Genomic DNA, 16,155 nt, shown 5'->3' on the forward strand with positions numbered 1-16,155 from the left:
CTGCATGTGGTATTTGTTAGTTTTGCATATTTAATGATTAAATAAAGACTCGTTGTTTAAATGTCTTTGGTCTTATTTTGTAGCTTGATTGGATAAAAACAAAAAATATCAAGATATATATTGTGTATCGCCCAAACTTCTAATATCGAGATATTATTTTTAAGTCATATCGCCCAGCCCTAGAACCTTGTCTATAAGAAGGTGCAAGTCTATGTATTTTCTCATCATAAACTGAGTAGTAGGCAGATTGTTGTGGGGGTAGATGATTTATTGACAATAGCATATTTAAGAAGTTAAGAAGTTCACACACTTTGGCCAGGCTGCACAAATTTTTACCCAGATATGAATATAGCTGCACGAAACCCTGATTCATTCCTAGGAGTCACAAAGTCTGCACACTGTTACAGGAGTACAGTAGATTATATTCAAAGGGCAGGCTAGTGTGTGTGGTGATAAGGGCAGCATCCCAGGCTGCTTACTAAGCATGTTTATCACATGGGGGGCAAATAAAAAAATAAAAAAATAAATAAAAAAGCTTAGACAGTCAGGCTGGGTTTCACAATGGTGGGAGTGAGTATATTTTCTTCTCTTTATATAATCTTTAGCATCCTACATGAATACATAACAGCTGGGAGTGTAACAAAACAAGTACTATGTTGAGAGTAATTCTATGCTATACCTTTGAGGGAACTGAATGTCAGATGCTTTTAATTTTCTCTAGTTAACAGTATAAAACACTATCCCTTTTTCCTAGTCACCCACCACCCCCTGCTTCCACTGGCTGAGCTACAGTAGGAGCCGCAAGCGCGATCCGGGAGGACTTACTTCTTCTCGCTGTCTTCTACGAGGGGGTCCTTGGAGTCGACTCTGCATAGTACCTCTCTCACATTGCCCTCCAGCCACACCATGACACCCCCGTCCTTCCACAGGGAGTGGTTCCTTCCCACATAGAGAGAAACCAGCTCGTTCAGGGCGGGGGGCTGCCTGCAAGGAGACCGATGGGGAGATTTAAACAGAGAGGAGAGAGAAAGAAGCAGGAAGAACAAAGAGAGATGAGAGAAGAGAGCAACAGAGAAAAAGATTGACAGAGACAGTACAGGCAGGGGGAGAAGAAAGTAATTAGCATCTATACACTCTCAGGGCATGAGACAAAATGTACAATTTACAATCTTCTGCAGGGGGTGTTCCTCCCAATATGCAACACCACAGAAAAAACACACAGAAGGATAAAAGTATTTAACTAGTTGTGAGGAAACTCAGCACATTACATTTCTTCGTATTAGGGTTATCACAATACTAGAATTTTGAACTTCGATACGATACCAGTTCAATTTCACGGTACTTGATACCAATTCCATACCACGCAAAAAAAATAAAAAATCTGCACACCCAACATACATTAGCATTCCTTTCATAAAGACACACAATCTTCACTACAGATCAAATGGGCCGGAGCAGTGAACACAAGCATCATAGTATTAAGAAAACTTTTTTTCCCAGAATTCAATAACCATTCAAATATTTTCTTCAGAACAATAGAATGCAGGTAGTTAATAACACATGTATATTTTAGTCATTTCTTTGGACAACATAACACAGAACATTCCATGACTGGTTTAATGTGGCTTGTCAACAGGCACATTCATGTTTGACGTTTGACTGCATTATTACTGCATAGATTTATAATATATTGAAAATGTGTTCCATATGGAAATTGAATGTCATTTCATTTGACATACAGAACATGCATGTAACACACACCAGTCATTATACAAACCAAAAAATAATACAGTAAATAACAGTCATATATATCATCCTGTGCTTGCTACACAGTCTTGAGGCATAGTTGATCCATTAAACAATATTAATGCTGGGTGTAGTATAACTCATTTATACTGTTTAACTTACGGTTTAGTAAATAATGCCATGTCGGTTAAGAATCTTAAAGGCAGATAGAAAATACAAAATGAAATCAAGCAGCATTACCTAGGCCTAAAGATGAATCAATATTTGTTTTGTAAATAAACGTTATTTTTAAATTGTTATGAATCAGTGAACACTATCTTGGGCGGCTTTTGTAATGCAAAAGTAAATATCTCTGCATATGTGAAATTCTCCTGCTTATCTGTTCTTATATGTTACTAAAACTCGTTGAATGTAGTAAGTTATAAATACTTTCTTCAGCCACTGGACGCAGATTATGCTGTAGGCTTGAATACAATAAAGCCGACAATCTGGTCTTTGTAATGAACTCAGTCATTGTGATATAATTTGTATCGTGCGGAGAGCTGAAACACCTAAATGTCTACACATGTACTCATATATTATCATTATTTTGTTAGCAGGTGACACAAAATATACACAACTGAAGAATGACACCTGGTCTAGCTCTCATCTGCCTGTCCTCTCATCGGCTCAGCAAGTTTCTAACTTTCCCTTGGAAATCACACTTGATCTCGTTTGCAAACCCAGGTCTCTGGATCGATGACTTGATCAGCCACTGTCTGATCATGTGCTCATTATTTTGTATCAGGTGCAGGGCTGGCAATAGGCTGGCTGCTGTTAGCGTTTATTAGACTGCTGTAGGCACTACAACTCAGTATATACAGGACTGAAGATGCCCCTCACCCAGCGCTGCACATGGGCACATGCAATAAAGACTGAATGCAACACAAACAGACCTGTTGATGTTTCACGCTGTTGAAATGCAGTCTGTAGTAAATGCAGTGCTGAAAAGCACAAATGTTGTGTGATTTAATCCAACCGTTTATTTTTCATTTTCATCACATAGCTGTTTTATAAAGGATACACACACTTTGCGGGTGCGGTGGTTGTATTTAATCCGAACTCTCGGCAGTTCTAGTGGAGCTCACTGAATGTAATCAGTCCAATCAATATCAAATTGAATAAAAATACTACAGAAAAGAGGTGCAATGTCCAGGCAAATTGTGATAATCCAGGCTTTCCTTTTGTTTGTTTACTGGAAATCTGTGACATGACAGGGCTTTACCTGTCATAAAGGGAATCACACAACAGTGATACACGTTTGTTTATCGCACTTCCGGAACTGATGCTTTCAGAGCCTAGTTTTCACTGGGACTGGGAATAAGGTCCATTGTTTACAATATCGGCTGTTTCTTCTTTGTTTCCACCTGAGGTATATGGTGTCACTGTGCGGACAAAAAGCCTTTTTTTTTTTCTTAAGGGACAGGCGCAATCAAACAATGTGCGTTATACAAGTAAGGTGCTCTGATATTACCAAATGCATAGCTCAGAACTGAGTTTGTTTACATTTATATTAAATCATTATAAATCTCACCACTTTGATTAAAAATCCAGTTATTCCAATTTAAAAACCTTATTATATAACGGAAACATTTCTTACACTGCAGTGTAAGTACAAACTACAATGCAATTTATTATACTGTAATACAAAATGATTCAGTGTTCTGTCGTAAAATACTTTGCATGATGTGAAATGTTGTAATCTTGTGTGGTTCTATTATGAAGTGACACATATTGGTGGCTCAGACCCATGAAAAGGCCAAATCATTTATGATTTTAGTTACATTATTGCAAAATTGTCCCCCAAATTGCCATGCCAGCAAAACAAAATGATTACTTACCATATATATATATAAAAAAAAAAAACAATATGCACATTTAAAAGGATTATTTTGGGACAGAAGCCATAATCGTTAAATCCAATGTTTTTACCCTATTTGGCTTTTGGGTCCGAAAAACACATGGGAGGACACGGCAGCATCAGGCTGTACTGTACACAAGTCCAGCAGAGGAATCAGAACTACAAGGGAACAAAAACAGAACAGCAGTTGGATAAAGATACACATTAAAATACACGCAGTGGATCGCCTCTCCAGGAGAACAAACTTTATAAGATTGAATGACCAAGATAAACAAGGAGCATCTAATTTTCTATCCTTTATACCAAATATTAGTTATATATCAGAGGCCAGGATAGATTGCGGGTTGGCACTTGGTTAACCAGACATGGCTAAATACACATTGGCTCCTACTCAGCTTTGTTGGATTAGACCATAGATCAGAAATTTGAAAGAGAAGGAAAAGCAGAAACAGTGGCGATAGAAAAATAAAAGTATATAAATATAAAAAAAGACAACCATTTTTAATTTTTATTTAAACTTGTGTCTGGTTGATCAGTTTTATTGATGTTTAATATTTAAGGGAAAACATTAGTCAATTTAGCTGGTATTTAAGGTAAAATTATCAGCGGCGTAACAATTGCCCCTTATGTTAAGTCTTTTCTGCCATCCAGGAAGTGTTGAAATGTCATATCCTAAAACACTGAAGAGCACTGTAGGAGTTTTTGCAGCACTCAAGATTTTGATGAAGGTTACACTTTGAAGTGTTAAGACTTACTAAAATGACAGAATTGAACAGAAGTGCTTCAGACGTGTAATGGCTGATTTAGGCTTCGGAGCATGACTCAATCTTGTGTGTATCAGCAGCCTCCAACAGTCGGACTGCCATGAGCAAAGTGTTTTAAAAAAAGTCATATTGCCGTTTCCCGAGCTTTCGGTGAGCCCAAAGCAAACAGGGTCAGATAATGTTACAACCTTTGCCTAATAGTTGTATGCCAGTGAAATGCAACTAAGCAAAGTATTCACCAGCATAAACCAGTTTCAACTCACCACTCGGGAACATTATCAGGGCGTTCTGTATGAGGTGGTCTGATTTCTTTTTCATCTGGGCACTCTCTGCCTGGCACAAGTCATCCTGAAGACTGAGGAAGTAGTAGGACAGTGCAACGGAAAAGGCGAAATTTGGGAGCTGCGACAAGTTCCGATGAACCTGGAAAAACAAAACCCTCACATGATGTACACTGCAAACACTGACATATGATAACATGAAGGAGTCCATTATTTCATACTCGATTTAAGTTTCTATCCTTTCCCTTTAAAAAAAAAAAAAAAGTGTCCTGTCACTGTCTTTGTTTATCTTGTAACTACCAAAAGAAATGACATATTTGTGGAAAAATAAAGAGAACGGACTATAAATTAGCAGTTAAAGATGGTCAGAAATATAAATTATGCATAACACTAAAATGAGAAGCTGATGGCAAAATAATGAAGAGGTTGTTTGTCATAACATGCTAAACTGCTTGAGAAGGATGCTTAAATTCCAATTTGTAGAAGAGGATATTTCACCAGTAAAACAAGCATCAGATTGCCAGTAACTTGTACTTATTATTGAATATCACATAAATGACCTTACAAAACCTAAATACTAAAAGTTTACTGAAATTGATTTAAGTATTCAGGACATACTTTTAAATGTCTTCACATAAACAAATAAAGCATTCACATACAGACATGTATTTAAATATTTTAAGAAACAAAAGATTGATTGGAGCACTGAACTGAAAAGTATTGTTGCTTTGTGTAATGTTTATCAATTTAATCACATGTATACAGGCATACAAACAATGTGCCTCCTTACCTCCCACTCGTCATAAAGTCTGATGAGGAAGGCGTATTCTCGTGATCGTATTGACAGGAAATCAATTAACAGCAGCATGCATAGCGGGTCATTATCGGGATCCAAACTTCAAGGGTAGAACATCAAACAAAGAAAAAGAAAGAAAAACAAGTTCAAATCTCAGAAATAGCTGATGACAAGTGCTATGGACATCTGCCAAAGAGAACTGGTCACTGTGGATAGAATTCCCATACAACATTTTTCATAAAATCATGCTCATATATTGCTACTCATATACAACGCTGGATGATTTACAAAAAAGTACAAATATTCATGGTGTGTTAATACTATAGTCATAATCAGTTTTATCTTTGGTCTGTGATCTGAATGAGTCCCAACAGTCGAAGAAGCAGCAATTACTCATTCTGTTCAGACCTTCCACGATCTTACTGTGACATTAAAAATAGATGAACGAACAAAATCCCTTTGTTTTATTCCAAGCTCACCTCAAGATGAGTTTACAGTATTCCAGTGCCGTCCGGGGACACCCTCTCTTCTCCAAAAACATCATGTGCTTATACACAGCTAGATAGAAAGCCCTGGGACATTAGACAAAGACAGAGAGCATTAAGAAAAAATACCACCACCTTAGACACCTCTCGTCTAATGGCTTACGCTACAGACTAGAGCAATCTCAATGAATAGATGCACTGTATGGAAGTTTACACTGGATGAAAAGACACTGTTCCCATTTTGCTGCAGTGCACTAGCATCCTGTCCAATGGTGGAGAGATCATTTAGAGCAATCTGCCTAGGATTGTTTTTGGGAGGTGGGAACAAACAGGAGAAAAAACATGAGAAAACTCACACAAACACAGGGAGGAAATGAAAACTCCACACAGACAAACCCCCAAGACTGGAATCAGAGCCAGGCCCTGGAGTTGTGGTGCAGCAGAGTTACCCAGCATGCCACATCGCCATCCCAATATAAAGTGGGACATTTTTTTATTTTATATTTTTTAACATATTGGTTTATGAAGGACACAGTTAAAGCAAAATACGATGGCATTTGAGAACAAAAGCCATGAGTCACCTGTTCTCTGGTCGGAGGTAATCAAGTCTACACACTCCTGACGTCAGGCTGAAGACGGGGTGGAAGGCACATTCAAAGCTGTACAGGGCTCGCTCTAAAACAGGACGAGAAAAATATACACTGCTTAATTACACCGGGGAAAACAATCTAAGAAACCACATTACACAGTTTCACTTAATCACCAATTGCAAAAAAAACATAGTAATTGATGGTGGGCTAGCATTAGTTTTGAAGGAAGGAACCTCATTTGAACCAAAAGCAGCCATCGATATACTTGTAGTTTGCAACTGGTGTTTGAGTCAATTTTGGGTTTGCATCTTGACCGTTTCTTCCAAACAGAAAGAAACCATTAAATGTTAAAAACACATCCCAAATAACATTTTTTTCCCTTATTATTTCCCTAATTTTAAAACACCCAATTTCACAGAAATATTAAAGGACCTTTAACACTGTATGACATGTATTTTTTTTTCCCCAAATAGATTAATCCTCGATTTATCTTTTTTTAAACTATTTGCTATTGAATTTAAGCATCACCAATTGGTTAACCTGTGCCTGTATTCATAAAGCAGAGTGATAAATCCATCCTAAATGCATTAAATATCTGAGAGTGAAGACAATATGGTCCTACTTTTACTCTTAGAAGTAAAAGCTATTAATAAAGATTCTTTAGAATTAAAAGTACTCCTAACTCGACCAATATTTAGGAGACCTCACAAGGTCCCCGAACTAGTCAGGAGTTGGGAGATGCAGCAATAAGACAATGGCGTCAGCGCAGCTTCCATGAAAGGAAAGGTCAATGAAATGTTCCATCTATACTAAAAGTGCTTATTCACTTACTCATCATGGGAACATCACTCCTGTACCGTATAACCTGCACTGGCTACCAGTAACATATTGTATCAATGTTAAGATCTTATGGATGACCTACAATGCCCTTATACAGTTTAGCTCCTACATAAAAGAAAAAGAGTGACTTGTTTAACTGTACATCCCACCCAGTCAGTTTAGGTCTATCACTGTTGGTCATTTTCTTCCTTCAAGGACACGACAGCACCCTATGAGAGACAGATCCTTCAGCAGAGCTTCACCTCACTTGAGGAATTCTCTCCCGCAGAGTGTCAGAGATGCCCAGTCTGTAAACATTTATAAGTCTAAACTCAAAACATCAAAACATGAACTGTCAATTGTTTTACTTGATTTTGTTTAATATTTGATTGTACAGTGCTTTGTGTTTCTAGCGTTTTATTAAATACAATGTATTTATTATTATTATTATTATTATAATAAGGAAAGCTAATCATTCTCCTTCACAGGCCTTAATGCTGTTTTTCAATCTTCATGTTTCTGAAATGATTACTGTCCAGAAATAATATTAGTGCCAAATACAAAACAAAACCGTTAAAACATTTTACAGCATAAAATAGCATTTTTTTTCCTGTGGCACAGATAGCACATTATTTCTGATGCTGGTAATTTGGCATGTTGATTGCTAGGTCAGCTACACTGTTGTTTCCTGCTCCCTGTCTACTGCGTCTGAAAATAAAACACCCATTGTCCAAAGAAATCGTTGAAATACTGGCAAAACAACATCAGATATTCCTACAAAGAGCATCTTGAGGAAGAACATAAAACAGACAATTTTCTCTATAAATTCCAAAAGTGAAAAGAAAAAGCTTCTGCAGAGCACATAAAAACAAGCCACTGTGTTAAAGATCAGATTTGAAATTGCAGAGGCTCAAGAGCAAAGTGGAGTGAAATGTGACAGTTCATTGCTGTAGTTCACTGTAATCAGGGCGCCACCACCAGAGCAGACACCATGTCTACATACTTTATTCAGCTTCACTGTTATAATGTATTAGGAGAGCTCAACAAACAGGTGTTTGGTACTGTAAGGCAAATAACTGTGAAATGTGTTCCCTGGAGCAGCGTTAAGTGTGTACATATAATCATATATTTATCTGTCAAATAGTAATATGTTTTATCCTTGTGGGTATCCTCACCCAAACAGGAATGTACAGAGGGCTGCTTACTTTTTTGTTTATTTCCACTGTCATTGCCTGCTTTAAAAAGCTGTAATTAGTGTTGTTTTCCATTTCAGATTCTGGATTTAATCACATGTCATGATAAACCACACACACAAATAAAATGAAAAGCACTGATTAAAAGTAAATAAATAGTCAGTTAGTGAGCCACCACATAATTCTTCTTGTAAAAAGCTGCAAACTTCTTTAAATGTATGTTATTTCATTAGTTCATTATGCATTTTTAAAAACAATTCAACTTTTGAGATTTGCTCTGAATTTCACTTTCACCAGCAGAATTACACGACAGCACATTGACTAGTTAATTACCCTAAAAGGGAAAATTATTACTAATCAAGTTGTGGCTTGTTATCAGATGTCTTTATTGGCAGGTAGTTACAGGAGAAATAAACATGGAAAGTAGTAAGTCCAAACAATACACTATGAGGGCTAAGTATGGGCACAAATCAGTGAACCTCACCTATCAGGTCTTTGGCCATCTCCTGATCTTCCTGAATCCGGCAGACATCAGACAGCTGCAGCAGAGAGTCGATATGATAGGGGTTCATCTGCAGCAGAAGCTTATGGGAGGGGGAGATTGAGATTTTAAAATAAACATCTGATCATTCTCTGAGACCAGAAATACTTCTCAGATAATTATCAGCTTTACCATCCACAAAAAGGAAAAGACAGATAAAATTATTTTTTTCCCTTCAAATATTTAAATTTATATTTTGGGGGTTCCATTTTCGTTAATTCATCAACCCAGTGGTGGAGATTTCCACAGGCTGTCAAATTGTGATATTGTTTTGTTCATTTTGATAATTTCATTACACTCAGATTCAGTATTTGGAAGTGGAAGGTTAATTTTAGGTTGATACTTAAAACCGAAGAACTGCTGCAAGGGTCTGTATTGAATAATTCACTAATAATTATAATTTTACTGATATTCCCACATGTTGGGGGTTTATCCTGAACTGCCACAGTGCATCATTAGCTCACAATATGAAAATACATCTAATCTACAGTTTTATTAAAACAAAACACCTCTCGTCTTTTTTCTCAAAAATTAAAGTTTTTATTTGGATAAAACTGTGCCCAATGATTAAAAGCTACCAGACATACTTTAAAAAAAAAAAACCTACCACAATGTTGTTTGGATCCATAGACTCAACCGCATCCAGGAATTTGAACTGAATTTGTTGATAGTCTCTGTTGTGTTCAAAGGTGTAGTATTGGACCCCATCTTTTGTCTGGACCAGGCTCATGGAAATCCCTAAAATCACAAGTACATTTAGGCCATTTGTCCTTTAAATCCTGTCCTGAAAGACAAGAACATTTCTGATCTAATTAATACAGTGAGGGAAAAAAGTATTTGATCCCCTGCTGATTTTGTACGTTTGCCCACTGACAAAGAAATGATCAGTCTATAATTTTTATGGTAGTTGTATTTTAACAGTGAGAGACAGAATAACAACAACAAAATCCAGAAAAACGCATTTCAAAAAAGTTATACATTGATTTGCATGTTAATGAGGGAAATAAGTATTTGATCCCCTATCAATCAGCAAGATTTCTGGCTCCCAGGTGTCTTTTATACAGGTAACGAGCTGAGATTAGGAGCACTCTCTTAAAGGAAGTGCTCCTAATCTCAGCTCGTTACCTGTATAAAAGACACCTGTCCACAGAAGCAATCAATCAGATTCCAAACTCTCCACCATGGCCAAGACCAAAGAGCTGTCCAAGGATGTCAGGGACAAGACTGTAGACCTACACAAGGCTGGAATGGGCTACAAGACCATCGCCAAGCAGCTTGTGAGAAGGTGACAACAGTTGGTGCGATTATTCGCAAATAGAAGAAACCCAAAATAACTGTCAGTCTCCCTCGGTCTGGGGCTCCATGCAAGATCGCACCTTGTGGAGTTTCAATGATCATGAGAACAGTGAGGAATCAGCCCAGAACTACATGGGAGGATCTTGTTAATGATCTCAAGGCAGCTGGGACCATAGTCACCAAGAAAACAATTGGTAACACACTACACCGTGAAGGACTGAAATCCTGCAGCGCCCGCAAGGTCCCCCTGCTCAAGAAAGCACATGTACAGGCCCGTCTGAAGTTTGCCAATGAACATCTGAATGATTCAGAGGAGAACTGGGTGAAAGTGTTGTGGTCAGATGAAACCAAAATCGAGCTCTTTGGCATCAACTCAACTCGCCGTGTTTGGAGGAGGAGGAATGACTCCAAGAACACCATCCCCACCGTCAAACATGGAGTTGGAAACCTTATGCTTTGGGGGTGTTTTTCTGCTAAGGAGACAGGACAACTGCACCACATCAAAGGGACAATGGACGGGGCCATCAAATCTTGGGTGAGAACCTCCTTCCCTCAGCCAGGGCATTGAAAATGGGTCGTGGATGGGTATTCCAGCATGACAATGACCCAAAACACACAGCCAAGGCAACAAAGGAGTGGCTCAAGAAGAAGCACATTAAGGTCCTGGAGTAGCCTAGCCAGTCTCCAGACCTTAATCCCATAGAAAATCTGTGGAGGGAGCTGAAGGTTCGAGTTGCTTTTTTCCCTCACTGTAACTGAAATTGGCCAATGTAACCACTTTTCTAGGTATAATATAAAAAGACCTATACAACCTACGGGATTGTGGCCCTGAAGACTGGGTTTAAAGAACTCCAAACTAGGTGTCAGAACACATTCAAATCACTCAAAGTTCTTAAAATAGATTTAATCTGTATATTCCTATTTGTTAAGCCTTAGAAGTAAACAGAGCCATTTTAAACTCTAACAAAATACAGGATACGTGTGAAACCTGGAGATAAAGGGATCTGACAGCTCAGAACTTGAGGTGTGTGCCTATTAACAGTTCAGGCACATACTGACAAATAGGCCCAAAAATGTTGGCTGAAGAGAAAACTGCTGGCTGAACAGTTACACCAAGTTTTATGATCTTTATATTTAAAAATAAAAACAAAAATCAGGCAACTTCTTCACCACCCCTTGCACCCTGCAAGAAAATGCAGAGGGTAATGTTTGCATGTAAACTGTTGTGACTATATGGACAGCATCTACTGCACTAGAAGCAGATTAGAAGTGGCTATACTCAAGTGCCCAATTATAATTGTATTTTGTATTTTTGTATTCCCAGCTTCCCAAAAGAGGACAAATCAGAGACAGTTAAAGGCCTAAAGGTCTCCCCAGTCTAAACATCCGTTATGTTTTCTAAGAAACTTATGTAATTTCCATGTACAAATTAATTACATAGCTTCGATTTGATTCGGCCTTTGTAGCGCAAATGTCTTTTATATTTTTAGTTTGACTTTTTAATAAATAAATCTCATGAGTTTGCTTGCCACTGGCATTTGGTATCAATTAACAATATCTGGGAAAACTCCTAAAGCTAGAAAGATATTATCCTATATAATAACAGAGGTACTGCACAGGGGCAGCCTCCAGGCAAAGGACTCACCAGGTCTGGTGAAGCGAGGCCATGTGTTTTTGAAGATGGTCATCCATGTGCTACGATGGAACTGTCTCTGCCTCTGTCTTGGCCTGTTATTGGTATGACAAGATCCCACAAGACATACAGAAGAAGATTTTGAAGACCTCTAAGTATATGAATTGTTCACATTCTTTATTTGTGCAGTTCAAGAACAGATTTGAAAAACATGAGATTTTGATTTCTGTTCTCTGTATGTTTCCTTTCAAACACTTTTAAAATCTTCACAAGACATGAATAACTTAAGAGGTTATTATCCATTAAAAACAAATAAAATATAGCTGTACCTTTGGTCCCCTAGAATTGCCCGCGCCCCAAAATATCTTTTGAGCTCAGTCTCCGGATTCAGATTTCTAGTCAAGAAAGAAAAAAGAAAAATATTGAAAGCTGATAATGCAGTACACACTCTAGAAAACCTGACTCCAAAGTCAGTAAAATAAAACATGTAATGTCGTCTTATTCAACATGGAAAAATGCTATTAACATACAGACAGAAACATAACAAGAACTTTCAAATGCATCTCAAAATGTTCATGTTTTCCCTGCAGTAATTATTTAGGTTTTGAGAGGGAGGGGGGGGCGAAATTGACCTTGCACTCAGACAGTATGTTTACATACCGGTTACTATTCCATTATCAATTGCAGAATTTTTAATATTAGTAATCCATTCAGATAGGTGGGATATTCATCTATCTTATGCATTATTAGGTCACCTTAATCACCATAAATTCATTCACCTTCTCCTGCATATGTCCAACGTGTACAGGGGAACCTGATATCTGTGAGTAAATTTAAAATCTGGCCATCTGGTTTTTGTTTTTTAGCAGCGTGATTCTCTTGAAACACAGGTGCTGCTCACGTTGACTTTCCCTTCCACTCACCTGTGCTCCACATAGAGCAGGGGCCTGCTGTCAGCATTGCTGGAGCCCTGGTTGTGGTAGGAGAGGCCGTTGGTGGTTTCAATGGTCTCCAGGAGAGTGTCAATGTCATCAGACACTGCCTCCTCCTGCTAGAGACACACCAACCGGTCAGTACAAATGGGAATCAAGATCAGCCAACAAAAACCCTATTTTGGACAAGACACCCATAACAAACATTGAGGGAACCCTGGGACTGGGGGGCCTTCAGTGTCTTTGGCATCTGATGTATTTATTTGCTAAACTTCTGCTGACCTCCCCATCTCAATCCCCTTGGAATCCACCACACTCTCTCCTTCTTCCGCTAAAAATCTAGGAGTCACCCTCGAACCTGCGCTCTCCTACTCCCAGCACATCACCATGCTGACGCGCACCTGCAGATTCTTCCTGAGCAACATACGCCGGATCCGTCCCTTTCTCACCGACTACTCAACTCAGCTACTCATCCAGTCACTGGTCCTCTCCCGCCTGGACTACTGCAACTCCCTCTTGGCTGGCCTGCCTGCATCAACTACCCGCCCACTCCAGCTCAACCAGAACTCTGCGGCTTGTCTGGTGTCTCTCTGCCACGATTCGCACACGCTACTCCACTGCTCCGCTCCCTCCAATGGCTCCCGATAGCAGCACGCATTCAGTTCAAGACTTTGACCCTCACCTACCGCTGTCTTGACCACACTGCGCCAAGCAACCTTCAGTCACTCGTCTCTCCATCCCCTCCAGACCACTGCGCTCCTCCAGTGCCAGAAGACTAACTCTGCCTCCTCTCCACTCTCCTTCCTCCAGAGCCGCTCCTTCTCATCCCTGACCCCTAAGTGGTGGAACGACCTGCCCACCGAAGTCAAGACAGCAGAGTCCTTGACCTCATTCCGGCGCTTACTCAAGACGCATCTCTTCCGACAGCACTTGTAATATTAGTCCTCTATCCCTGCTAGATAGCACTTCAGCTTATTATGCTCCTTGTGTTCTTGATTGTTTTCCTCCTTGCTCCCTTTCCCGTAGCCCTCGTCTGTAACCCTACATTTTGACAGCACTTAGCTTTCACCATCCAGGATGTAGGAAGTCTCTTACTGTACTTGTGTAAATTGTAAATTGGAATTTGTAAAATGTATTGTTTTGAATTGCTATGTTTTAGCTAAAGTTGAATTTGTAATGATTGATGCCTTGTACTTCTCTGTATTTTTGCACTTTGTTTGCACTTATGTTGTAAGTTGCCCTGGATAAGGGCGTCTGCCAAGAAATAAAAATAATAATAATAATAAACTGAATGAATTAAAAATGGTTTACAAGTTGTGACCAGATAACGAGAGACCTACAAAAACTGTAGAACTGTGGATCTCCAGTACCAGGGTTCCCCACCAGAGCTTGAGTGGTCTCCCTTGTAAAGTGAAGTATACAGGAGGTATTTAGGAATTTGCAGAGAAAATTAAGTACTTTTGAAGCTCTTCATTTAAGGTTCTACCTACTCCTTTATAAAATGGAGCAAGTGAAGAGAACATCTAATTCAGGAGTGTGTTTTAAATGATTTGAAGAAAGAATTAATTGGAAAGAAAAACATTAAAATAAATACTCTGTACCTTATCATCTCCTGCAATGTTCTTTTTCTTTTTCTTCTTCTTTTTCTTCTTGCTCACTTTGTCACTTGTATTTGACTGAGGAGGAAAACAACATCCCATCACAAACAAAAAAACACTCAAGCGAAGATAAGAGGGCCTGTGACAATAATGTAAACAGACATCTAGGGTAAATTGCTGTTCTGTTATGGATGTCATAGTTAGAGTCTTTGTTGACATGTTTTATGTAGTCATTGGCCATATTCCACCAAATACTATAATTGTGCTCATAAATGTATTGCCTTTGAGTCTTTGTGTTTAAGAAGGAAGGAAATACGGTACTATAAATGGATGAGAAGGTAGCAGGGAAAGAGGTACCCACATACAAACACAAATGCATACTAAAGGATTACCTGAAAGGCCTGGTTCCCAACTTAAGGGATAGCTAAAATTCAGACATACTGCAATGCTCATTACCTAGACAGGTGCATGTCCTAACACACACATACAAGACATGAGACAATTACACTCCAACTACAAATGTTCATAAGCTTAGACATGCATTGCAAGTGTGTGCTTTTACGGTTTGAAAAGGGTTATACGACTTTGACTCCTCACATTGTCCGTCTCAGGGGGCACAGCTCCTTTCTCGGTCTCCCCGCTGTCAGTCTTCTCTCTGAGGTCCCGGTCCCGGTCCTCCCACCTCTCCGGCTCTGCGCCTGTGCGGGGCTTGTCCGCCTCGTTCTCGGCATCGTGTATCTGCAAAGAAACCGCCGCGACAAGGAGTTAAGCACACGACCCTGCAAAGCAGCGACATGGCGAAGTGATTGCTGTGGTTTTGTGCTAGTCACACATGATTGCATTGGATGGAGGAATTAATATTGCAACTGCTTGAGCGAACTTGTTTTCGTCCATACAGTCCGTCAAGAGTGTTGCGTCACAGACTTAGTTAAAGCCAGGGACTGAAGACTATCTTGCTAACTGGAATTCAGGTGACACGTCCACGTTTCCCTTTTCAACTACTTTTCAAATGTGTACATATATGCCCCTCGGCTCAATCTGGTAGTGTGCCAGTCTTTCAAGCCTGCAGCCTGTGTCACGAAGTCTATATTGTACACTTTTTTCCCCAGGCATAACGTAATGATGACACACACATTAAGAAACACTGCACGATATGTGCCTAATGGGGCTAATCACTTGACCTCCCAGTGCACAGGAACCGCACTTCAACTCTCATAACGGCTCACAGGATCGCCCTCACCAGCTCATACAGATTGCTGATGTTTTTTTGCAGCTTGTTTTTCTTTGCTTTCCGGCTGTTGCTCTTCTTGCCCGGTTCCGACACACTCTCTTCCTCCTCCTCTGCTGCGACATCGTCTTCCTCGTCTAGATGGAGGTCCCCTAGTTGAAGAGGCTCTTGCCCCCTCTGCTTGCCTTTCAGCCTCCGAACAGCCCGAGTCGACATTGCGCCGGTAAGTCACTGAAATGCCTGCCTACTGTAAACCCCAGCAAAACTGCATCTTTCCTCAGCTGAGTTTTCACCGGAAAACGGAGTTAGGTTCTCAGGAAGTGACATCATCGAAACACGACGGTGTTGGTTTA

General features: G+C 39.4%; 1 protein-coding gene across 2 annotated transcripts in view; it reads right to left on the minus strand.

The window, feature by feature from the left end:
• Window positions 1–16,123, minus strand: part of tcf25 (TCF25 ribosome quality control complex subunit) — a 29,312-nt gene extending 13,189 nt beyond the window's left edge. Inside the window, exons 1-14 of one of the 2 annotated variants that reach the window (XM_066714105.1) lie at window positions 15,815–16,123; window positions 15,172–15,312; window positions 14,578–14,652; window positions 12,968–13,092; window positions 12,374–12,439; window positions 12,057–12,139; window positions 9,723–9,853; window positions 9,059–9,158; window positions 6,554–6,647; window positions 5,967–6,059; window positions 5,482–5,587; window positions 4,674–4,833; window positions 3,718–3,805; window positions 826–984 (exon numbers count right to left, since the gene is read on the minus strand). In XM_066714105.1, the coding sequence (XP_066570202.1) occupies window positions 826–984; window positions 3,718–3,805; window positions 4,674–4,833; window positions 5,482–5,587; window positions 5,967–6,059; window positions 6,554–6,647; window positions 9,059–9,158; window positions 9,723–9,853; window positions 12,057–12,139; window positions 12,374–12,439; window positions 12,968–13,092; window positions 14,578–14,652; window positions 15,172–15,312; window positions 15,815–16,018 (1,625 nt within the window). In that variant the 5' untranslated portion in view covers window positions 16,019–16,123. Of the gene's footprint in view, window positions 1–825; window positions 985–3,717; window positions 3,806–4,673; window positions 4,834–5,481; window positions 5,588–5,966; window positions 6,060–6,553; window positions 6,648–9,058; window positions 9,159–9,722; window positions 9,854–12,056; window positions 12,140–12,373; window positions 12,440–12,967; window positions 13,096–14,577; window positions 14,653–15,171; window positions 15,313–15,814 lie in introns of both variants that reach the window. The other variant, XM_066714103.1, reaches the window with a different exon arrangement.
• Window positions 16,124–16,155: the final 32 nt, after the last annotated feature.

This window comes from Amia ocellicauda, chromosome 9 (genome assembly GCF_036373705.1).
Source record: "Amia ocellicauda isolate fAmiCal2 chromosome 9, fAmiCal2.hap1, whole genome shotgun sequence".
NCBI lineage: Eukaryota > Metazoa > Chordata > Actinopteri > Amiiformes > Amiidae > Amia > Amia ocellicauda.